General features: G+C 44.3%; 1 protein-coding gene across 1 annotated transcript in view; it reads left to right on the top strand.

Annotated features, from left to right (window-relative positions):
- The window catches only part of LOXHD1 (lipoxygenase homology PLAT domains 1), a 1221805-nt gene that overhangs the window by 673165 nt on the left and 522064 nt on the right, over nucleotides 1-26576 (top strand). The window contains exons 9-10 of the mRNA XM_085629301.1: nucleotides 2389-2469; nucleotides 3545-3729. Coding sequence (XP_085485427.1) covers nucleotides 2389-2469; nucleotides 3545-3729 — 266 coding nt within the window. The remainder of the gene's footprint in view (nucleotides 1-2388; nucleotides 2470-3544; nucleotides 3730-26576) is intronic.

Genomic DNA, 26576 nt, shown 5'->3' with positions numbered 1-26576 from the left:
AACTATTGGTTTAGGCTTGATTTGCACAACTCTTTGTCATATGTGACAAGAAGAGTCTCCTAATTTTCTTTTGAGTAATCCACACTGTGCAGTTTGCCAGCAAGTTGCAGAAGGCAGCAGGGGAGCTTGAATCACCCCTTTCTTGGGTGGAGCTTAGAGCCAACATTCTCAAGAAGGTCTTCCAGACTTCTACCATGTCGGCAGCGCCTCTGCTTCCATTTAATGAGGCCCTCTTAGAGTCCTTGAAGGAGGCCTGAGTGAAATCAGTTACAGCTCCCGCAATGGGTTGCACAGTTGCAAGGCAATACAGTCCAGCATTTGGGATCCAGCATTTCTTTCGGTGCACCCTTCACCAGAGAGTCTTGTGGTTCAGGCGTCCTCCACCACAAAGCTTAGCCCAGGCTCTGTTTCCACTCTTCCACCAGATAGGGAGTTCAAAAAGTTGGAAAGGGGGGCAGAAAGAAGGTATTTTCTGCAGGCAGCTTGTCATTGTGCTCCCTCAATGCTGCTTGCCTTTTCTGTTGGGACTTGGCCACAATGTTTGTTCTCAGCCTCCCTAGCACCTTCAGAGATCACTTTGTGGTGGTAGTACACGATGGTCAGGACTTCTCTAGACAGATAATCAGGGCAGGTCCGGAAATGAAAGATCATTGGCCCTTTGACATAACACCTCATTGCATAGCATTCTACAGGCTTGTCTGACAATATCCAGACCATACATATGAGACTGGTGAGACCGTATTTTATAAATCTCTGCATGACTCCTCTACCTCTATGCTGCTGATTTGAGGAATATTTGGGGACATATGTATCTAACATAAAATTTCAGATGTGTAACTAAATAAAGGGGATGTTGTGTATGGGTCTGGCAGAGAGCCATTAGCGTGAATGACTAGATTCTAAATCCATGAATTCGCTGTTATGATGTAGCAACAGTTGTTAACAAAAGCTGGTACCCACTGTTGCTACGCCGGAAAGGAATTCCAGGCTGTGCTAGCGGGGCTCTCTTAGAGCCTGCCAGAGCAGTGCTCGAAAGCAGGGAGCACAGCTGCTGGAGGAGAATGAAGGGAAGGCCCAGACAGTAGTGGGGGTCGGTGGCAGGAGGACAGTTTTTTTTTTCTTAAACATTTGAGATAGGGGAGAGAGGATATGTTATGTATGGCTCCCCATTACTCCTCTACCCCTCTGTATCAGTTGAAAGAAAGGGCAGATGATTTGAGAGCCTTACAATAACATAAAAGTATAGCCCCGATTCACAAAAGTAATCTGAGACAAAATCCTAACTTTACAACTTTCGGTATTCACAAAAGGCATTTAGCAGTGGTAAAGTTAGGAATCCTACGTTTACTACTCTAAATGCCTCTTGTGAATACCGAAAGTCGTAAAGTTAGAATTTTTCTCAGTTTAGGAGTAGTAGAGTTAGGATTCCTAGTTTTACTACTCCTAAATGCCTTTTGTAAATACCGAAAGTCGTAAAGTTAGGATTTTGTCTCAGATTACTTTTGTGAATCGGACCCATAGATGGGGAAAATGAGAATTCAGCAATGTTTTTCATCTGGAGGTTTGAATAGCATCACAGACAACTTTGGCTTCCCTCTCGTTGTCTATCTGATGTCACTCAGGGCCCCTGGTACAAAATCTTCCCGTAATTTCATCATGGATTTCTGAGTGAAACCCTAGAAAACACAGTTTTTGGAGTCTTAATCTATTTGATATTTCTTTGAACACTTTGGTGAAAAGCATGCCCATATTCACAGTTCTCCATCTATAATCCTATATGCAGATGTAAAATAAGGGCAGTGCAATTGCCCTAATAATATAACTTGTTGCAGTGGAAATTAAAAGTCTTGATAATCATTCTTCACAATGTGAAATTGGCATCTATGCAATAACAAATGGCTGAATAGTCAATATGGGTAGAGGAACACGGTCACAAAATTAAATACTATATAACTATGTGCTATCTACAATATCTTCAACTTAGTGTCAATGCAGTGATGGTTTTCTGACGTCTGCTGGTGCTGCCTAAGAAGATGACCGCTACCTTTTATTGTTCATATCAGTTGTGTTGAATAAAAGAAACCATTTTGGAAGTGCTATGGAATGAGGCCCAAGGTTTGCATCTACTTGAGCCTGTATTGCATTTCTTCCAAAATATGTTGTATGAACGTTTCTGACACTGTGCCAGCACACCTGTCAACTCAAGATCATTCCAGTCTATTGAATACAATCAGGCAAACAAGTGGAAAAAACTTCAAAATTATAGGTATAAAAAAAGATACTTAGACAATTGAATATTTTTCGGACATCCTTATGGTTGACAGGTCTGCAATATCTGGACAATGGTGCTGGTCTGTGTCTAATGCTTATTTGGATGTATATTTGCAGGAGTAGGACTGCCTTTGAGAGGACGAAAACGGATGTGTTCCGGGTTAAAACCAATAATGTTGGACCGTTGAAGAAAATAAGGTACAGTTACTATGTATTAGATCTAGAATCTAGAAACAACATGCTGTCTCCATTGGTGAAAGCACAAGGCATTTTATATTTGAAAATTAAAAATACAGCAAGGGCTATGGGTTTGAAGGCTTTTTAATCTTCACAAGTGATCAATAATCTCCAGAGGTACAAAATCTAGTGGATTGCAAAATATTGTTCTCTTTCTTAGGATACATACAATACATTCTGTTTGTAAGCAACTGAATTTGCTTCCATGCTTTTCTTTAGAGATTCCTGAAGCATCAAATGGTCAACTGCAATCTTCTCTCAAATGTTACATACCCATTTCCCAAACCTTACTCTGAGACCCTTTAACAACCAAGTCAAGATCTTGTCTGGTTGTGTGTTTCTTTCCCACGTCTATACCTAAGTTTCTAATTTTCTGTTCTTCCACAACCCATCATGTGGGCCTCTATTATAGGTTTCTTAGGTCTCTGATGATGCTACCAAACCTATCTGCCATCTTTCCCTGTCCTTGCTATTCTATGACAAATTTAATTTGAGCATGGGGCACAATATACTTTGTTGCTTTATGCTGATATAGTGACAACTGTCCTCCAAATAAAGCAACAAAGTGCCTCTGTACAGGCATTCTGGTGGTACAATATTAATTGCATAGTCAATATATTACAGGAAGTTTGTTTTTACCAATTAGTGGAGTTTTTTTGTTTGTCAACAGTATGCCTGGACTCCATACCTATCAGTATGCCTGGACTCCATACCTATCAGTATGCCTGGACTCCATACCTATCTGCAAATGATGTCAAGTTTTCAAAGAACATTTTAACTGTTAGGAATAGTATAACCTTCAATTTGTTATTTTTGACTTCAAGCTAGGAAAGGACACATTTTCATCTGTCTCTGGTACATTGTCACTCGTACCATTTGGTTAGGTTTTAGGGAGTGAGGTGTGGGAACACATATGAGCCTGTTCATAATAAATAATTGGAGGATGTTGTTCACTAGTTATTTTACTGTATTACAAACTTTTGATGACCAATAAAACTTGGATGGTAAGGTTCTGTATTTTTTAAATTCACAATAGAATTGAGCATGATAACACAGGCTTGAATGCAAGCTGGTTCCTGGATCGCGTGGTCGTGACTGACATGAACAGACCTCACCTCCGCTTCTACTTCTCTTGTAACAATTGGCTGAGCAAGGAAGAGGGTGATGGACTTTTTGTGCGAGATCTCCTCGGCAGCCTCAATCCCATGGATGTTCCCAAAGGTAAGTTTCACATGCTGCAGTGCAATGTAGGCATCTCACAACATTAGTCGTATAGGTCATATCTGCAGGAATACTTTACACACAGTAATGGTACATACAGCCTTGATGGTCTGTCGTAAGGAGTAGTTTGAAACCCAAGGTAAGTGAATCTTCATTCATATTTGTAAAGGAGATTGCAGATGTTCTTCAGAATGGGGAGACATGTTTTAAAGTATTACAACTAGACACATGTATGACAGCTCAGTTTCCTAATCTGCTATTTGACATATATTTTCTCACAGTCTTGGTAATGCTATGTAAACCTCTCATTTTACAATTGGTGTCATTATTTACATTGTGGCTTAACAACTATTCACTATAGGTTTGTAACTGTATCCATTTTCATAAATGAGTTTCAATCATTTTAAGCAAAGTTTTGACATTGACCTTTTGCAAAAAAGACTGATTTTACTATCCATCATTGTAAATCTGCTGGCTTAGGACCCAAACATATCATTTCCTACTTATAAAAAACTTTGCCATGTTTTCTGTAGACTCATGTCTATTAGTTTTGCTTTTAAACATCAAATCAACATCCATCGAAGACAAGAAGTTTATTTTGACAACAGTTTTGTGATTTCTCTACCTCTTCTAACCACCTGACATACAATAATCTATGTATGCTGACTATTTCATGGCATTCTCTAAAGCACCCTTCCCAGTAAGGCAGGGGACAACTAAATGACTGGCACTGAATCAGAATATTGAGATTTTAATAGTGGCCTAACCAAAATATCGATTACTACATTATTGTGAAGCTAAGTATGTTTAGGTAAGTACAGACGTACTATTTGTAACTCACAGTTAAGTACTTTATGGCATATATCTTTAAGATACTTAGATGTGAGTTATGAATGGCAAGTGTTTTCTTACCTATATGTACTTACATGCACGATATAGAGTGAGTCAGTATTTTGTTCTTGATATTCTGACATCTAATTATGATCTCTTCTTTCTGAGACAATATTCTGTATCTTTGACATAACTTTACCTACAATTAAGTCAATTGTTGTGTTCATTTCTACACTCAAATCATATCATATATGCCGTACTAATTCTTATTCAAATTCATGTCCTTATTCTAATCATTATCCTTATCCTAATCCTTTTCCCCATCCTAATCCTCTCCTCCCTCCCCATCTCCATCTTTATCTTGACCCTCACCCTCATGCTCATCGTTATCCTTTTCATGATATACTCTTAACCTAGGCTCCTTGATATGCTAGAGAATGACCCCTTCACTGCAGTCATTGTGGATCTGAGGACAGCCCACTTTGCAGTATCTGCTGAATCAGAAAAATCTGCTTGTCTTGTCCTTTAAAAACCATGGTAGTAGTTTGCGCTTCTCTCCCAGAAGCCCAGTGTGCCAAGTTTGAATTAATTAATTCTCCAATTCTCCTGATTACGACAATGTCGCTCGGCGTGTTACTGAGGCAAACTATTACTACTTCTTTACAATAAAAATCACACTAATAGTCTGATTTTGGATACATTGGACACTCTTTGCTATACCCGGAAACAGTAGATGGGAATAGGCTTCCTTTGTGATCACTACCATCATTAGAAATTTCAATTTCTAGAAGGCTGTCTGGAGTAGAGGATGATCTACATTAGCCCCGGTTGGTAGCTGCTGCTTGAGCTAACTATTTCAGAGATTTGATAATCCATGGTTAGATAGTGATTTAACTGAGACTGATGTCTTACAATCCACCAGTAAGGGCTATGGTGCAGGACCTTGCACAAGAGCCAATGGCAGAGCAGTCAGCACAGAAGAGATCAGCCGTGGCAGCTGCTTTTTTCCATGTATATTCGGACATTCAGATGATACAATCTGATAAAGTTTGTCAGTGGTATCATACAGCTGTTGCTTAAGTGACAGACTGATTGTCCATGAATACAGACTCTGGAGTATGTACTCCTACTTCATCAGAGAACTTTGTCTACTTAGGCGTGTTTTAAGACACCTGACATAATCTTGCAGAGTACGGGTGTGTTTCTGCACAGCCCCCGATATGGCTGTGTCGCCTGCCATAAACTCCAATCTATTAGTCGGGGGTTACACCCAATTTTGATGGCCAGATAGGGCATAGAAAATGTTATTGAAAAAAAGGATATCAGACCACCTTTTTTTGTTCCTGCTATTTATTTAGCAGATTAGGGACCAATGGAAATGCTTTGTCATGGTTCTGGCTGTCTCATTGCCACATGGGGCTACATTAATTGAACCACCCTCATATCATGAGTAATGTTGCCCCAAAGGAAAGATAGGGATTACTACAGGAAAATAAATCCCACATAGTCCTAGAGCGCAGCCCCATGATTTAGGAACTTCAACAGAGTCACTGAAAATGGTTCCTTTGTATAGAGTTCCTATGATACATGAACTTTGACAAATTGTGGTGTAATGTGATTATTGCACTGTTTAAATTCATGTGATTTACGTATTTTTTTGAAGCATTTGTTTTCACATTATACAATTAATGATTATAAGTATTAAGTGTATTCTTCTATGTTTGTGCATGTATTTGAATGTTCAAAATAATTTCAAACATATCTTTCATTGTTGGCAATGAGATAGCCAGGACCATGACAAAGCATTTCCGTTGGTCCCTAATCTGCTAAATAAATAGCAGGAACAAAAAAAGGTGGTCAGATATCCTTTTTTCAATAACATTTTCTATGCCCTATCTGGCAGTTTATTCAACTAACCCATACGAAATCTAGTAACTAATGTCTGCCAGTTGTGTTGTTCCATTTTAATCAGCAATGTAGATTGGAAAAGACAGTCTTTGACCATTTGTCTCTGGACCAGCCTTTGTTAACCACTGTATGTTAATGCTCATCTATTCATTTGGATGATCTGTGCAATAAAATTAAGACACTGCACATTTGCAATTTGTAGTCGACAACATCTACAGATGTCCACCGCAGGGTATTTTCAATACCATGGCCTGGCGGAGAATGCAACTTGTTGACATGCCTTGGACTTGTGTATGTAATATGCCCCTGTAGATGGGCTTGAACTGTGGTGTTCCGTACAGTGGAATGCTGCAGATACGATGAAACTTTTCTATATGCATCTAGGCTTGAGGTTTTTGACAAGGGGATTACCACTGCATGCATCAGAATTGGTGATGTCTCAGCTAGTGTCAAGTGTTTGAACCCTGTATCTGGGAAGGGGTGAGGTCGCAAGACTAGCTTGCCATCTTTACTTAACCTGGATATCAGAATCTCCTTCATGGTTTTGTTTTATTTTCTGGTGAACATCCGCCCAGGCTCTCTGAGCTTTCTGAAGATCCGAACCTCTTGGTGCCAGAACTGTTTGCGCTCAACCATGGTGTAGCTATCCAGGTTGGCCAGCTCAAATTTAATTACTGTATACATGCTCACAGACTGTCACCTAGAATGAGAGTGGATTTTGAAGAAGCAAAAGAGCCAATCAAGAAGAATTTAAAAGAAACTCAAAATGGTATCAAATTATTTTCCTGGGATTTTAGTGTTACATAAAATCACTGCACAAACACAAGTCGTTGTCTCACCTCTGAACACCAATGTTGGAAATTGGCTTACTGGCTGAGGAGAGTGAAACCCTACTCAAGCAGCGACCACAATCGCTGTCCTGGTGAAACACAAGCAAACCCCTAATTAACCGGTGCTCAAACCTCTGGTAGCTTGGCGCAAAAACATCAGGCTTAACTTAGAGGCAATGTGTAAAGTGTTTAGTCAGTACTTCAAAAAGTGGTAAAGTGAAAATCCAACACAAGAAAAATGCCACACCAATTTAGAAAAATAGAGTAAACTTTAATAAATTATTTGAGATCAAAACATCAAAAATCCAATCAGTAGAACCAGAGATAATGTGACTTTAAAGATTTAAGTGAAAATAGTGCCTAGCAGCACCAAGCGCCAACTGTGGTTATCTGGTCACGCCGGACTGGGACAAAGTCACCGCAATGGAGAGCTGGCTGGATACAAGGACCGAGTTTAACAAAGTAACTTAAATCCAAGTTTGCGGAGTGTTGCGAGATCATGCGTATAAAATGCATCATGCAGCATCAATTCCAAAGAAGCTGCAGAGCTGTGATGCGGAGTACTGCGTTGTTGTTGAGGATGTCATTGACGTGGGGCTTATGATCCGAAGTCCTGCGATGAAGATGCTTTGTGCATCGGTGATTCTGAAGAAGCTGCAGGGCTGCAATGCGGAGTCCTGACTCATTGCAGAGGATGTCGTCGGCAAAAGGCTTACGATGGGAAGGCCTACATCTAGGATGAGTCATGCAGCAGTATTTCTGAGGAGACTGCAGGTGGTGATGCGAGGTTCGGCATCAGGGATGCGTCACGCTGCAGTGGTTCTGACGTGGCTGCGAGGAGATGTGTCACACTGCTTCAGTTCTGCTAACAGGACCAAAGCTGGGTTGGTAAAGCACCTTCAGGCACATTTCCAAGGGTCCAGGACTGGAGTGGCACCACTTGGGTGGTAGGATTCACAGCATACTGAGTCAAGGTGCTGGGTTCAACGTGGTTGGAGTCTTTTCTGTCCCCAAGGCTCTGATCTTGGGGCCAGCCAGCTAGCCCTTGGAGTAACTCTGGTGGCCCTAGCATCAACATGCATGTCCAGTCTTTTTACTCAGGCAGCAGGGTGGCAGGCAGCAGGGCCTGCCACCCTGTAGCGGCCTTCTAGCAGAACAGCATAGCAGCCCTGAGTCTTCCACAGGTACAGAGATGTACTGAAAAGCTGGGTCTGAGGCACCAATATTTATAACTGGTGCCCACTTGAAGTTGGAGAAGGTTCTTGCTGTTTCCACCCCCAGAGGTTCTTGGCATTTCCTGCCTACCTGCACTGGCCCCTGCTTGTCTAGGATCAAAAAACACTAGTGTCAAACCCTTTGTGAGTGTGCTCAGGCAGAGCCTTTATGATGTGCATTGATGGTAGGTATCAGCTCCTCCTCCTCAGCAAGTCAGAGATGGCCCATCCTGCCAATACCTATTTCCCCTTTGCCTCATTGTCTGGAAGCAATACACAGAGACCAACTGCCAGCTACACCTAGTCATGTGACTATAGGCAGAAGGCACCAAATGGTTGGGAAAAGAAAATACCACCTTTCTAAAAGTGGTATTTCGGAATTGTAACTCAAAATCGGACTTCACCATAATAGAGGGCTTTAAAGTACTATTCTTTAGACACCAAACTAGACATTTCTACCTGCTCCCAATAGAAACTTATCATGTATTTAATGTAATAAGTTAACCCAATGTTATCCTATGGGAGAGGCAGGCCTAGGAGTAGTGAAAAACTCTTAAATTCATGTTTCACTGCCAGAACATGTAAAAGTTTTTAAATATACTACACCCTATCCTAGGGGCTAGTTGGGGCCTACCCTAGGGGTGACTTATATGCAGACCCACTAATTACATTGAATGTACAGGTCTTGGGCACATGGAGTATCACTTTACTAGGGACTTACGAATTTCACCATGCTTAAAGGAGAGAGCAGAAGAACTTAAGCACTGGTTAGCAGTGGTAAAGTGCACAGAGTCATAAAAGCCCAAAAAAACGAGTTTAGAAAAGGGGGTGAAGGCAAAACATTTGGGGATGATCTTGCAGAGAGGGCCAAGTCCAACAGTCATTGTATATCTCAGTGTACACGAGCATTTTAAGTATTGTAGAGTAGTGTTGCTCTTTTTAAAAAAAATGTAAAATTGTTTTCTATCCAATTTCTTATCATTTTTGAAGTAATTTTCGTGGTGTTGTAAGTATGAAATCATATTGGATGGTGTTACAAATGTATGGGAGGGTGGGAATTAAAGTTTACTGGTGTATTTTTTTTTGGGGAGTTTTATATACCGCGAAGTAGACCCAAAACATGAGCACCAGTTGCGTTACAAACTGACACTTCATTCTGTTAGGCACGGGGAGATTATGTGATTTTCCTAGAATCACAGGATGTTGAGCGTCCCTTCCAAGACTCGAACTGGTTTCCCAGTTCCGAGGGCCAATGCTCAAGCCATTGCGCTACATTCTTTGCCCTATTTAGAGTTTTTGTTTTAGATCGTGTGTTGTATTTGCCAAGAAAAACAGACCTTATGAGCATGGCTTTACAAATTTCACAGATGTCTAGGATTTCAACTTGTTTTTTTCAGTTTTTTTCTGATTTGTACATAAATGCAGAGAACAAACTATCTGTGCCCCTGTCTTTATTTCTAAAAGTGGAACCATGCAGACATTAGACTATCATTTGTGTGTTTTTCAATGCTGTCAGTCATGGCCACCATGCAGATTGCTATGCATAATGACAGCGAAGAGAGTTTAATTAAGATTTCCTACAGAAGCTTAACTAGCCAGTGATATGCACATATGTGACATTTTCAGATGGGTGAATTGTTTTACTGCATATGGCTACCCAGTGCAATATAACCCCTCGCACATCAAAGTGTGCATGCGCCTTCGTGAGTTAAATAAATGTGACCATACACTAGTTGCAACTTCTTTTTCTCCCACCAAAGAATAACTATGGTTAAATACCAATAAGAAAAAGAAAAAGTTAATATAGCTAAATGCAAGCTAAAATTCCAAACTCATGGATACCATAAAAATGGAATGCCTAATGTTACAGACGGAATTGAGACTGTTTCCTCTATAGCAGGAGGCAACAAGTCAGAGGCACAAGACAGGGATACAGGACAGTGAGAGGCGCATCTGACCACTAGTGTTCAGTGATGTGTAAGGGATGGCCACAGTACAGAAATTGCAACAGAAATAAGCGGCTCCACTTTTATTTTCAGCCTGAAATTGGTTTTAAGAAGCCAACAAAATAAAATTATGGCCTTATTATTGATACCTAAATCTCTAAGGCAAAACACCTTTTTTGCCCTTCAGTTCTGCTAAATCTGCTGGGATGTAGCCTTTGATTGCTCCTCTGTTTATCATGTATTTTTGAAGCATGGCTGTTGGTATGTCAAACCTGTATATGTGTCCATAGTTTACCTGCAGTACTAATACAAATATACCAGTATTTTATAACATTTTCTCTGCCTGTCAGTGTCTTTTGGGCACTTGCATGCCTGCAAGCCGATACTGGATTCTTTGCTATTGAAGCACTGATTCCTCAACATATCCTTAAAGGAGCCATCCACTGAATGATGGAGAGCAGGAATGGGTAAAGAGATGTTTCCCTCTACACTGTCTGACCCCTATGAGGACACAGAGAGCAGTACTATTCTTATAGTCTTATGTGCGACTTTGGGGCACTTGAATGGCTCCTATCCCTCAACAGGGTCATCTGTACTATGATATTGCTGCACTCTATCATGTTTCCCCATTAAATCTTTAATGCTCACTTTACAATTCTAAAAACAACAGTTGATGGACAGAATGCAGAACAATATCATACATTCACCCCAGTACAGAGACCTGGGCCTAAATCCATCGTTTTTTTGCTCAACATGCCATTCCAGTTTGAACCCAGCCATATGCAAATCAGTCTTGACTCTATGCCTTATTGGAACAGTCCAGCCAGAACTGCCAAGCCAGGTCCTCCCTGGACTGGAAACAAGCATCCTAGGACCGGTATCAGGGTTTCACCCCTCTTCAGCCAGGATAGCTTGATTCCAGTGGCATGGAGAGCACGGGACTCATGTCTGAGCATACCCATCCCACTCGGGGTGACAAATGCAAAAGCAACAGTTGATGGACAAAATGCAGATATTGACTGGGGGTGAATGTTTTGATTTGTTCTGCATTCCGTCCATCAATTGTGTGCTTTTTGCTTTCTCGCCCTAAGTGCGCCAGGTATGCCCAGACGTGGGTCCTGGGCTCACTGTGCCACTGGAATCAAGCTATCCCGGCTGAAGAGGGGTGAAACCCTGAAACCGGTCCTAGGATGCTTGTTTCCGGTCCAGGGAGGACCTGGCTTGGCAGTTCAGGCTGGACTGTTCCCATGAGGCACAGGGTCAAGCTGATTTGCATATGGCCAGGTCTTAACTGGGGTGGCATGATAAGCAAAAGAATGATGGATTTAACCCCGATCTCTTGACTGGGGGTGAATGTTTTGATTTGTTCTGCATTGCATCCATCAATTGTGTGTCTTTTGCTTTCTTGCCCTAAGTGCGCCAGGTATGCCCAGACGTGGGCCCTGGGCTCACTGTGCCACTGGAATCAAGCTATCTTGGCTGATGAGGGGTGAAACCCCGAAACCGGTCCTAGGATGCTTGTTTCCGGTCCAGGGAGGACCTGACTTGGCAGTTCGGGCTGGACTGTTCCCATGAGGCACAGGGTCAAGCTGATTTGCATATGGCCAGGTCTTAACTGGGGTGGCATGGTGAGCAAAAGAATGATGGTTTTAACCCAGATCTCTTGACTGGGGGTGAATGTTTTGATTTGTTCTGCATTCCGTCCATCAATTGTGTGTCTTTTGCTTTCTCGCCCTAAGTGTGCCAGGTATGCCCAGACGTGGCTCCTGGGCTCACTGTGCCAATGGAATCAAGCTATCTTGGCTGAAGAGGGGTGAAACCCCGAAACCGGTCCTAGGATGCTTGTTTCCCGTCTAGGAAGGAACTGGCTTGGCAGTTCGGGCTGGACTGTTTCCATGAGGCACAGGGTCAAACTGATTTGCATATGGCCAGGTCTAAACTGGGGTGGCATGGTGAGCAAAAGAATGATGGATGTAACCCAGATCTCTTGACTGGTGGTGAATGTTTTGATTTGTTCTGCATTCTATTCATCAATTGTGTGTCTTTTGCTTTCTTGCCCTACGTGCGCCAGGTATGCCCAGACTTGGGTCCTGGGCTCACTGTGCCACTGGAATCAAGTTATCCCGGCTGAAGAGGGGTGAAACCCCGAAACTGGTCCTGGGATGCTTGTTTCCGGTCCAGGGAGGACCTGGCTTGGCAGTTCGGGCTGGACTGTTCCCATGAGGCACAGGGTCTAGCTGATTTCCATATGGCCAGGTCTAAACTGGGGTGGCATGGCGAGCAAAAGAATGATGGATTTAACCCAGATCTCTTGACTGGGGGTGAATGTTTTGATTTGTTCTGCATTCCGTCCATCAATTGTGTGTCTTTTGCTTTCTCGCCCTAAGTGTGCCAGGTATGCCCAGACGTGGGTCCTGGGCTCACTGTGCCACTGGAGTCAAGCTATCCTGGATGAAGAGGGGTGAAACCCCGAAACCCGTCCTAGCATGCTTGTTTCCGGTCCAGGGAGGACCTGACATGGCAGTTCGGGCTGGACTGTTCCCATGAGGCACAGGGTCAAGCTGATTTGCATATGGCCAGGTCTAAACTGGGGTGGTATGGTGAGCAAAAGAATGAGGGATTTAACCCAGATCTCTTGACTGGGAGTGAATGTTTTGATTTGTTCTGCATTCCGTCCATCAATTGTGTCTCTTTTGCTTTCTCGCCCTAAGTGCGCCAGGTATGCCCCGACGTGGGTCCTGGGCTCACTCTGCCACTGGAATCAAGCTATCCTGGCTGAAGAGGGGTCAACCCCCGAAACTGGTCCTAGGATGCTTGTTTCATGTCCAGTGAGGACCTCGCTTGGCAGTTCGGGCTGGACTGTTCCCATGAGGCACAGGGTCAAGCAGATTTGCATATGGCCAGGTCTTAACTGGGGTGGCAATATAAGCAAAAGAATGATGGATTTAACCCAGATCTCTTTACTGGGGGGTGAATGTTTTGATTTGTTCTGCATTGCATCCATCAATTGTGTGTCTTTTGCTTTCTCGCCCTAAGTGCGCCAGGTATGCCCAGGCGTGGGTCCTGGGCTCACTGTGCCACTGGAATCAAGCTATCCTGGCTGAAGAGGGGTGAAACCCCGAAACCGGTCCTAGGATGCTTGTTTCCGGTCCAGGGAGGACCTTGCTTGGTAGTTCGGGCTGGACTGTTCTCATGAGGCACAGGGTCAAACTGATTTGCATATGGCCAGGTCTAAACTGGGGTGGCATGGTGAGCAAAAGAATGATGGATTTAACCCAGATCTCTTGACTGGTGGTGAATGTTTTGATTTGTTCTGCATTCTGTCCATCAATTGTGTGTCTTTTGCTTTCTCGCCCTAAGTGTGCCAGGTATGCCCAGACGTGGGTCCTGGGCTCACTGTGCCACTGGTATCAAGCTATCCCGGCTGAAGAGGGGTGAAACCCCGAAACTGGTCCTGGGATGCTTGTTTCCGGTCCAGGGAGGACCTGGCTTGGCAGTTCGGGCTGGACTGTTCCCATAAAGCACAGGGTCAAGCTGATTTGCATATGACCAGGTTTAAACTGGGGTGGCATGGTGAGCAAAAGAATGATGGATTTAACCCAGATCTCTTGACTGGGGGTGAATGTTTTGATTTGTTCTGCATTCCGTCCATCAATTGTGTGTCTTTCTCTTTACAATTCGTTCACCCATTTTAGGCAGAAACATGGGTTTAAACCCAGTTTGGTATTATAACACGCGGTAATAACACAACAGTACTGCGGCTGATACTGGCAAAAAATCCACCAGGTATAAACCTGTAGGGAGTTGCTTCGCAAAGAGGGGGTCTACGTGGGACTACTGGCAACCTTTGGCAATAATGAACCCTGGAAATATGATACAGTGGTGTAAAATTGCCACCACTGAATTACCCGAGACCCTTGATGTGAGCCTAAGATGGTAATAAATATACATGGTGGGCTTTGAGTCTACTCCTTTCAACAAATGGCTTTTTTAGAGCAGCCTGTTTCAGACATTGGCTTGAGACTGTGTCAATCACTTCCTAACTCAGCCCAGTGGAGGAATCACATCTCACCTAATATTATTGTCTGTTTAAGTGTATCCCTCTGCCTCCACTCGAGTGCTTGAATGAAACTACATGAGGGGATTACTTTACAACTGTAGTCCTCTTTGTCCCCTTCCAGTGTGTTCTGCTCTAATGACCTAATCCTGCAGATGTAAGACCATTAAAATCCGAACCAATAGATTGCCAATGCTTATTAATAAAGAGGAGAAATGGTAAGCAGTCTGTAAGTGGAACCGGTGATGAGCAGGGACGGGAAAGTGTACAAGCTTTTGCGAGGTTAGGGACTGTAGGAAAAAGAACGAGGGGTGTAGCAATCATTTGTGCCGCAGGTGCCATGGCACCAGGGGCAATGTGTGTGAGGGGCTCTCTGTACCCCAATTATGTACCTAAGTGTTAGGTCACATTTGACAGTTTCTTTGCTTGTGCAAGGGCCCATCGAAGGGGCACCTTGTATGCAGGGGGATGCCCAGATAAACAAAGTTGGTAGAGTTGGTTCTGGAGCATGTTTGTAGATTTCTGTGGTGTTGCAGCTCAGTTAGAAAGGAGTGTGCAGGATGCTGCCTGAGGGCTGACCAACTGGAGCTTTTTGTAGAGGTTGTGAAGCTGTAGGTTGAAGGGCAAGAGACATCAGGGTATGGTTACCCGGTGGCTCCTTATCTTAAATTCACCAGAACACCATGAGTCTATGTCCAGACTTTGATCTAAGAGGCCAATGAATTCCGGTCTTGGTTTGCTTCAATTGAACCAAATTCACTTACAGACTTAACAGTAGTTGACTGGTAAAGACAAAACCAGCACCAGAAAAGGGAAGTCCCGGTGTCCTGAATCCAGGGAAGCCCTGCATCTAGAGAAAGATGATAGTTTCTGACAGCAATTTCCACACCCTAAGGTTTTATTTACAGAAGCATTCCAAAGATGTTGGCCATGTTTTCTGGCAATATCTTAAAGCCCAAGGGAGGCTACATCCCATCGACCCTTGTGCAATGGGTACAACCCCAAAGGAAGAGTTGTAGTGTAGGCGGTTTTAAAGTAACATAAAATAGATAATCTACACCAATAAAGTTAGGAATGGTAGATGGAGAACTTAATGTGAGCATCACGACTGTTGCCATAGCCCGGGGTCAAGGCAATAGTTAGGTCTGCTCACCCCTTTTGCGTAAGAGACAGAGCAAACAGCAGCTCATCCTTGAGCTCTGGGCAACGCAGCTGTGGAGCCAGCACCTTGGAGGGTTAAAGGTTACAAAAGTATTCTGAATAGCGCACCCCATGGTGAATCAAGAATATGCTGAGTCTGGTGTAAAAAGTGTGACTCAGAGAAGAGCATCCTCACTGAAAAGAAGCATGTGGCCACAGCCAAAAGAGTAAAGCTCATGATCGCATTGTGTGTTATTGCTAAAGTGTTTTCTAGTGCTTAGTTTGTTCTCATTGTTTGGGACAGGGACTTATTTGTCATCATCAGACTTTAATCTGGAGCAAGACAGAGAAAGGCAGAAAAGGGAAAAAGAAGTTGAAAGAGAACAAATGAAAACAATGATAAATGAATGCAGGTATGACTGGGTGACCTCAAGGCTAGTCTGCTTTGGTGTTCGGCAACCCTGGCAATAATCGGTGGTGGGCTCTTAAGGAATACATTGGGCCCCTGGATTTATTTCTTAGTAAATTTAGCACTGTTACTCTCTTGGTTGGATCAATATTTATTCGTAGCCAATGAGGTCACTTGCCAGGGTAGATATTTGCCACCTCAATCCGGCCCAAGGTTTTACCGTCAGACTTTGTTACTTTTTGAAAGTCAGAATCCTCTAATGGGGCCAGTCTGAAAGTGCTAGACAGGCAGGGCTCCACAGGGCAGGATAAATTTGCTAGGTATGTCCTGCTGAGCCAATTATCAGTGCAGCAAAACCTCTGATGAAATTGGTTTTCTTGCTCACCTTCGGTGTAACCTTCTTGAGCAAGCTTTAGCACATTGTCTCTGCCATAGGTTGAAAACAATGACAGAGTTCTGAGAAAGTTTCTCCTGGTCAGTTCTGCTGCCTCTAGCTCCCCAGGGCTTCTAGGCACCAGGTCTCTCTACAGCTAGGCCTCCTGCAGGGTCCAGTACTCTGGTCAGTTGAACCCTCTTGCAATCAGAGGTCCTTCTGCCAGCAGGAGTCAGAAGTCAGGAGCCTTCTACCAGTAGGGCCTTTTTACTTCAGGTGAAGTCATCCCAGAAATGTTCTGAGGAGGTGGTGTTTGAGGTACCAGATGTTTCTATCGGAGTCCTTGCTTGCGGACTTGCTCTTGCTGGTGTGCTGCAGCATGAGGATTTGCGCTCCCCGTCCCTGGGCTGACGGTGTCTGGGCTTCAGTGCTTCTGGCGGAGATTGAGGCTTCAAATTGTCACGAGAGGGACCCCTTTACCTCACCAAAGGAATAGGGTACTATTAATAGGTAAAAAGCAAATCTTCCTTTGGTTGCTGTAAAATTAACACTATTCGTATACAAGCACCTAAACCACACAACTCTCAACACTGGTCACACTCTGGGGGAACAACCTTTACAACGCAACTTTTACAACGCACTACACTTACAACGCATTTTTTACAACGCACAATCCATTACAACGCATGACATTACAACGCAGGACACTACAACGCATTTTTAAAAACTACCTTTACAACGCATTCCATTACAACGCATACTACCATTACAACGCATACCATTACAACGCATAATATAGTAATTTTTACCCCTATACTATCCAACACTTACCCTACTGTTGCACTCCCTGGAGTTAGAATAGTAATTTTTACCCCTATACTATCCAACACTTACTCTACTGTTGCACCCCCTGGAGTTAGAATAGTAATTTTTACCCCTATACTATCCAACACTTACCCTACTGTTGCACCCCCTGGAGTTAGAATAGTAATTTTTACCCCTATACTATCCAACACTTACTCTACTGTTGCACCCCCTGGAGTTAGAATAGTAATTTTTACCCCTATACTATCCAACATTTACCCTACTGTTGCACCCCCTGGAGTTAGAATAGTAATTTTTAACCCTATACTATCCAACACTTACCCTACTGTTGCACCCCCTGGAGTTAGAATAGTAATTTTTACCCCTATACTATCTAATACTTACCTTAAATGCAATTTAATATTATGCGTTGTAATGGTATGCGTTGTAAAGGTAGTATGCGTTGTAATGGAAATGCGTTGTAAAGGTAGTTGTTAAAAATGCGTTGTAGTGTCCTGCGTTGTAATGTCATGCGTTGTAATGGATTGTGCGTTGTAAAAAATGCGTTGTAAGTGCATGCGTTGTAAAAGTGTGCGTTGTAACGACATACATCCCACACTCTGTGGGGTTATGCTATAGGCACAAACAGTAACCAGAATATGTAGATAGTAGAAAATGTACAGCGTTTATTGAGTAAAAAAGTTTTCTTTTAAAAAAGAAGAAAGAGAACATTCTTCCTAGTCACATAAAAAGGTTTTAAAATACACGAAATAACAAGAAAAACATTTCATATGCATTATAACAAATGACAAAAAGCACAAGTGTATTGTTAATATTAACACAAAAAATGAGAGAAGGAAAAGACAGTACACTTTGTCATAAAAAAACACATTCGTGTTGATCAGTATATTGACTGGAACCTGATACTTTGACACTTGTTTGGTATCTACATTTCCAGCCAACTACATGAATTGTGTAATAGATGTGTCGACACGTTTCAATGGAGTAGTCCGACTTTATACCATCTTTATCAAGACATTAATACCACTCTCATAGTTGAATATATAGTTGATCCTAATCGTAATCCTGTCCACTTGTACACTATTGGTTGTCATGCAGGGAGACAGATGCACTCCTAATAATGAATACTATCTGGATATAGGTTAACGCTAATTGCGATAATTCAAGTTTCGATAGATTGCTTGTTGCAGTATTCAATGTACGCCCTTAATACATAAGGCCTGCAAGACGAACTGTGAGGTTCTTCCTCACTCTCCCTGGCTTCTTCGAAAATGGGAAGGCAGGGACCATTTTCGAAGAAGCCAGGGAGAGCGCATTGAAGTATCGCAATTAGCGTTGACCTATATCCAGTTTCAAGCAGATTCTTTCAGAGTCTTAGAAAAAGGTTTTTAATTCCCAATTGATACTGTGGCACCTTTGGAGATGTGAAATTGTAAGCACTGGACCTGCTACTTATGAGATAAGTTATTTAACTTTATCATCTGGAGACAAGAAACCAGAAGGTTTGGGTGATTGAATACGAGTAGTGTTAAATTTGCACCAACCAAAGGAAAACTTACTTTTTACTTGGAGATGGAGGCTTGCCAGGCTGGTGGGAGTCTCTGCCTGCCGACAAGGGGTGGGGTGTGCCTCTGGTGGGCTCCGACGAGTTGGCGCTGGCTGGAGCTCTGAGTGTGAGGAGTCCTCGGCCAGATCGCTGGTGATCGTTGATCAGCTCCTGGTGAGTGTTGTGGGGCCTCTGTTCTGGGAAGCTCCTGGCTCTGATTTGGCCAAGCGGTAATTCTGGTAGCAGCGTGCAGCAGCTAGGTCTGGAGCTCGGTGGCCAGTGGGCCCTCATTTTAGTGTTCTTGGCCTGGAAATGCCCGGGGTTCTCCACCGGTGCTGCTGATTGTCCCCTAAGGGTTGGTATCTACCTGAACCCATTCGCAGGAGTAGCTGTCCTGTGGTGGATCGTTGTCTCCCGCCCCTGTATCTTGCAGCAGGGTCAGGTGCGAGAGGACCTCTGGTGCGCTGCTGGCCCAAGTCTTCGCCGGTCCTCCTGCCCGAGGACCCGACGTCAGGTTGCATGGTGTCACTTGGATTGGCTGTCTTGCTCAGCTGTGGGCTAACCTCCTCGCCTATCAGCTGTGAGCATGTTGCATCCCCGAGGTCTGAGCCCACCACCTTCAGCACACATGGTGAATCTGCTGCTGGCTGCCCACAGCCCTCCACACTTTGCCGGCTTTCCCTGGGTTATTGGCTCATGCAGGGGCTGCTAGATTCTCTCCTCCTACATGTGTGCTTGTGGAGCGAGCCCACCTCTGCCTTCTTTTCTGCGTTCTATGGGTGGACCCACACCTGGATGCCGCAGGAATGTCTACAAGCTTAGAGGCTTGTGACGAACAGCGCACGGTGGGCAGATGCTCCTGCGCACCAATTTTCTAGGTTAACCTCAACCGCTAATCGACATTCTTTTTGTATAAGTACACCTGAGGTCTAGATCGATTGAATGATCACTCCCACTTTGGATTGTTTGCTCCTCCCCCAAATGTGCCCTTATTTTGATATGCTGCTCCTCTGTGTTTTCTCCCCCTTGGCAGCCATCTCCTATATCTCCCTGCATTCTTGACCTTTCAACTAAAGGTTTCTCTTAGCCCCAACCTCACTATGTGGTCTTCGATCCTTACCTAGCCTGGAGCTCCACCTAGTGACCTTATCTATGACCAGCAAAACAGGACCAGAATACCTAAACAACCTCATACACCAACCAACCCACCAGGCACCTATGCTCTGCCTCACTCTCAATCATACACACTTCCCACATCAGTAAAAGCAGAACTGGAGGTCACTCATTCTCCTACATCTCACCCAAGGCATGGAACACCCTCCCTTAACACATCAGAACCCCCTCCTCACTTCTTGAGTTCTGTAAGAAGCTGAAGACCTGGCTCTTTAAATAAGCACCTTGAGGACCACACATCCACACACCTGCCCGAGCACCCGTATACCCTCTTGGGTGACTAATACGCTATATAAATCAAAATAACAGCGACCTGCAGGAAAAAGTGTCAGACCTGTCGTTCCATGGCATCTAATTGAATTTCAGCTTTCTCCTGCTCATGTCTCTCAGCGCCTCCAAAAAACAACTAAGTCCCGTTCTGGGATCTAGTTCAGGGGGTTGTCCCCAGCTAGCTGCCTGGCATTCCATTGAGCTTGAGCTGCAGTATAGTACAGTTCAAAGCCCAGGACCCGTACCTCGCTTCATCGGTCTGCCATTTCAGGGATTCCTTAAACTCTGCTCTTTCCCCCTCCCTTATTAAGTCTAGCAAAAGGCTGTTAAGGCCTTGTAAAAGCCACCTGGGAATGATGAACAGAAAGTTTGTACAATAGTACAATAGGCATTGTAGCATTATTGTTTTAGTAAGAGCTATGCAATTTTGAGTGGAAGAGTCCTACAAAAAGTCACTTGTGACATTAGAGACATAATGGCACACCATACATTGCCTTCCAGAAGGTAAGCCTTCGTATGATATATCTGTATTCCAAGATATCTAAAGGTGGTGTTCTCCCACCTGATGGTGTCTACTTCCTTGTCCCTGTGGTCTGTTGTATCCTTCGACCCCAGGGAACAGAAACCGGACTTCCCCCAGTTTACCTTCATCCCGGATAATCTCCCAAAGCTGGGGAGCAAAAGGTTCTATCACCAATGCGAAAAAGAGTAGGGAAATGGTGTAACCCGTCTCGGTCCATGTTAAATATGATATTGCGCTGATATCACTTCCCCAGTGCTTATTCTAGCTACCAGGGAGTAGATAGCACTGATAGCTCTTTGAAAATCGCATGCACCCTGTGTAGGAACTACCAATCCAAAGAATGAAAGGTTGTTTCCATGTCGACTGTGGTTATTGCTGTTTCAGGTTATTCAGCAGCAACCTCCATTAATCTAAACAGTCACGTATGTTCCGCAACTTGTTGCAACCAGACATGAAGATGTTTTGCAGTTATTCTGCACATACACAGAGCTATGTGCAGGATTATGGGACCTCGATGTATAGGAACTGTGCCTTCCTATCACCTTAGTGCCCACGAGCCCAGGACCGACTAGCTATAGTGTCTCACTCACTCTCCTACACACTCACAGAGAAGCAAATGATTAGACACCCCACAACACAACACTCCCGGATCTCTCAGGAATCGCGGTAACAAGACACACCTTTTCGCTCACACTCTCGTACCTGTCCACGATAAGATCTGACCGAGACACGAATATAGTATAAAATGTTTATTTTAACTGACATGCTCTAACATGCAGTATACGTGCCACAACAAGCAGAAAAATGCATAACACAAATATATAGTTAACATTACAGCTAGTTCATACATCATAAAGGGCGATGTCATCATATAAAGACAATGAAGAAGGACTATAGTGCCTAACCTCCCTCCCCTTGCTAAGAAGAAGTATTATTATATAATCGAAAATCACTTGGCTTTGTCAGCAGACCCCATACCTTAGACCATATATGGTATTTCTACATCGTAGTTGCATGTTGCTCTTCTCCCTAGAAAGGTCACTCTCCAAGTGTGTGTTACCTAAACATGTATCCCATAATATCATAGTGCGAGTCTCCAGCAGCAGCTGCAGTATTATGTTTAGTCTAGGTGCTAGGGCCTGACCAGAACAGATTAACATTGTTTATCGACCTTGCTCGCAATGTTCAGACTAAACTCCAGGAACAGGCAGAGAACAAACACAACAGACAGTTCTCATGTGAAAGGCATAAACAGAGTCTTGCAAAAATAAAGCGGTGTAGTAACGTGCGCAAAAGCAGCATCATGGCTGCAGGGCTCAAGCTAACTTAGTGATGTCGACATTGTCCCCATTGGCCACGTGACAGCTGTTCTGATCCTCTTATTATAAGCGTTAGCATATGTGCCAAGAGCCTACTGACTGAATTTTTGCTGAGAACTTTGTAATCTACAAACAAGATAGAAAGGAGTCGGCATGCTGTTAATTCCTCTGTGTCTTTCTCTGCTTTGAGGAGGGATAATATTAGAGCTTCATTTGAAGTAGGGCACAGTTTACCTAGTTCAAATGCCTCATTGCACATTGCAGATAGCTTGGACGTCAGCTGATCCACAATATCAGCATAATATTCTAGTGGGAGGCCATTGGAGCCTGGGACTTTATCAAGGACGTGGGATGATAGCTCATGGATCAAAATAGGTTAATCTAGTGTGACGCTGTGCTGCCTCTCAATACTATAGAGTGGAAAATCTTGTGGAAATCCATATATTTCCTCCTCAGTGCTTCACTCTTATCTTTTTCATAGCTTAGCATAGTAGTCATACACTTTCCAGCTGATGATCTCCTGTGAATCTTGTTGGACCCCTCTGGAGTCTTTAATCCCCGTAAAGGCCAGGCAATCCAAATGAGGAGCCTGCCCTTCCTGTCTTCTTCTGCATGTTGACACATCATGTAGGCTGTGTATTTGAGGCACTTCTGCCTCTCCACCAGAGTAACATAAGACTCCCTGGACTCCACTAGGGTTCCACCATTAGAACATCTGTTACTGCTGTGCATTATAATTCCCTAATGGCTGAGTCTAGGCCCCTTAGCTGCTGAATACTTTTCCTCCTAGTCCCCACAGAAGTCCGGATACAGTGGCCCTGCACCATCACCTTCAAAGCCTCCCATTCTGTTTGAAGTGAGGTGTTCGGTCTCTCATTCTCCTCAAAGAAATGCTTAGTAAGTTCATCCAGTGAATAGCAAAAGATAGGGTTTTCAAACATAGTGCTCTGGAGTTGCCACATTGGTATAGGTACCTGTCTTCTCCCTGAATTATTACTCATGATCTGCAAGTTGTGGTTGGATATTGTCCGCCCTAAGTATTCCATTCAGCTAACTTCCTGCATCAACCCCTCTGTGCTCACTTTGTGATGCAGTCTAATGTGAACATCATGAACATGGAAGTAAAAAAGTATTCATTTCCAAGGGGATATCTCTTTCTTCATATGTCCACCAAGGGCAATTGATTCAGCCAGGCCATGAGAGTCCTGGATGTTGTATGAGCCAGTGTGTGCGGCAATAGGGCAGCACATCGAGGACTCCATTAAAATTGCCTCCCAGTAATGTGGGGTGCTGTGGCCAGTTCTCCAGCAATAGTAATAGGGAGCAGTAAATTCATCTGACCAACATTATGGGAATAGAGGCTCCCCAGCACAATTGTTTTACCATCTAACCTCCCACCCACTATAATGTATTTTACTCCGCTTTCAACAAGGTGCTTGATGATTAACTAGAGTTCAGCTTCCATCGAGGAGCAAATATGCATCAAGAAGGTGGGGCCTGGCATGGCGCTGGACCAACAAATGGGGATTAGTACAGTACCATTTTGTTTGGGTGACCGCCCATCCAATTTATGCTAATTTATAACTCGAAGTGCCAGGCCAAGTCAGCAATCCCACATATCAGCCATATTTCGAGCACCCGTCATCCAGTTCCATCATTGCATAGGTGCAGGATGTTGTATGCTTTCCCATGGAAGTGTTGCTTCCCTCAATCTGCAAACTGACATGTCACATATCTCTATGCAACGGGATTAGCAGAGGTCCCCTCAAGTCTATCATTCTGCTTACCATCTTGTGCCAGAGTTGTTCTAGTGATGCCAGTAGGTAGACCCTATCAAGGAGAAATGTGTTGGCCTACCAGGAGTGATCCAGCTCAGCACCCCTGATGCACCATTTTCATAGCCAGAGTCTGCTCCGCTTTTGAAAGGCTGAGCGCGAGTGTATCTGATGCATAGACCTCCAATCTTTGCCAAAAGTTTACCGCCAAAAATTGCTGATCTCATTGCATCTGTGTAGAAGATGGTGAACCCGCCATTCTCAATCTCATTCGATGTGTTTTCTTGTGTCTCTGTAGAGGTTGACGAGGCGACCACTCTGCATTGTTGTAATTGCGCCCTTCCATTAGCACCTTCTAGTATTCATCCCAGTCAGATGCAGCTTCCAGTTTTGTAAAAAAAAAAAAAAAAGGGTTCACTGATTCACCATTAACTTTCATTTGGCAGGGAAGACAAGAGCATAAAGTAGGCCCTTGTCCCTCAGCATCTGTTCGACCTCTGTAAAACTCGCCCTGTGGTGCTGAACTGCCAGGGTATAGCCTGGGAAGATCAATTTCAAGACCCAAGTGACCCTCTGTCCTGGCTTGTTGTAGGACAGTGCAGGTCTCTGTCATGAAATTGACGATTTGGGCCGATATGCCTGGACCTCTCTCTACAGTGAACCAATTAGACAGGTCGTGTGGGGCTACAGTCCCAGATAACCAGATTTCGATGAATTAAGTAGGGTTTTCTCCTTCTGCCCTCTCCAGCATCCCAATGATTTGTATATTGTGCTGCGAGGCCTTACTGTCTGCATCTTAAGCAGTCCCTTCCAAGGAGCAGAACGGGTCAATCCATGCCACTCATGCTAAAAATCCAAGATGGGGATACTCTTCTCATTTCCTGCATTTGCTTCTGAAGGTCCATGGTTTGGCGCTGTAGTTTGTGAATCGCAGATTCAATGAGGCGAACCTTGTCCAACAGTTGCACTAGTCTTATCAAAATCTGAGGTCAATAGCCACCACATCCACTTTCACCTCCACTGTTGTCCTGGTCTCCTCTATGGTCTCCGGGATTTTATCTAGTTTAATTTGGGCTAGTCCTTCCAGGTCCAGTAAGGACATCGGGGGGGGGGGTTGTAGATGTTCTCCTCTCAACATCAGCCTTGTCGTACTGTGCTTTTCTCCTTTCCCAGTTGTGATAGTTATCCCCCTGAAGTCACCAAGTATTCTGTGCAGGTGGAAGAGGTGTGGCGCAGCGGCCAGGGCGACTGACTCCGGAACCCGGGGGCTCACGGTTCGATGCCCAGCAGCAGCGGCAGATCAGCCCAGCACCATGTGACTCTGGCCAATAGCTCGATTAATCTTCCCGACGGCCCCCGGCGCCTTGACACCTTCGGGTAATTGTTCGCGCTTTACAAATACTGAACATTTACATAGTACACCTGGATCTGGAAAACCACAAATCCCAGGCCAGGAGCTGTCCTCGGGTGTGGATATAAGCCCACTCAATGTACATTGTAGGTGCTAATGGTGTTCTCTTACGTCTAGCTGTAGCCCAAGGTACTTCCCCACCCAGATGAGGGGAGCTTTCTACTAGTGACAACCCCTGCCCAACAGTTCACCCAATTGGCAGAAGGTCCTTAAAGGTGGGGGGGCCCCCTCACATTCCTCAGGTGTCTCTTGCTGGAATAGCCAGGGAGAGCCCCCCGGGGCAGGCAATATAAGAGGTCCTCCTCAAGCCACACGTCCGGCCACTGGGGTCTGAGACAGTGCAATAGGTAAGGGGCCCTGCAGTCACCCAGTCGCTCCTTGTTAGGGTTGATGATGATTCATACATTGAGGAGGAACAAGTCACCCCCTGGCCTTTCTAGCCTACCCACTTCAATAGCATGTAGGCTGTCTGGGTCTCCCTGCAGGGTACAGTCACTTCACTGCTGCAATTCTCCTCTCCACTGGAGCCATACGATGGACGCTGGGGCCTGGGAGCTGATAGCGTCTGTCCGAGCAAGCCGTGCCATGCATCATCTGGGCTGAGAATCCTTTTTTTGGGGGGGGACGTGGGGGCTGGTGGAGCAGGCTCACATAGGATTAGTTTACAGAGTGGGCTCTTCCCTACATGACCTGTTCCTTCTGCCCTGGGCTGCTGTATCCTCCGGTACTCCCTTTCTCTTCTCCCGGTTGCTCAGTTATCCGGCCAAATGTGTGAAGGGACCCCCCAGGCTAGCTGATGTCTATAATGATGCACTTAATACTGGAGCACTATTGGTGTCCCTTCAGGAGTCCCTCATCATCTCCTGACTCAAACCGGACAGGGATCCCAACCACCTATCCTCTTATCGACCCGTCGATAACTTGGGCACTGACTAAAATACTGGGGAAGATTCTCTCAGACTGTTATGTCCAACTCCTACCTTACATTATATATCTCAACCAAACCTGGTTTGTTCCAGACCACAGCACGTCAAACAACCTCAGGAGTATGGTCCAAATGGTGTTTCAGGTCCGGTTGCGATTTCCCCAAGCGGGGTGTTTGATATTTGACCTGTAGAAGGCATTTGATATGCTACCCTGGGATTATCTGTTTGAGTTACTGACTTCGGTCAGAATTGGTAGGAGTCTCCTAGCCTATACGAAACTGCTATATGCCACCCCATCTTCATGCGCCTGAATCGGCCACTTAAACTCTGCTTCATTCCCGATACGCCGCGGCACCCATCAGGACTGCCCT

Source organism: Triturus cristatus, chromosome 2_1 (assembly GCF_964204655.1).
Source record: "Triturus cristatus chromosome 2_1, aTriCri1.1, whole genome shotgun sequence".
Taxonomy (NCBI): Eukaryota; Metazoa; Chordata; class Amphibia; order Caudata; family Salamandridae; genus Triturus; species Triturus cristatus.
Note: the sequence above shows the minus strand (reverse complement) of the source record. Positions and strands in the feature narration are given on the sequence as shown.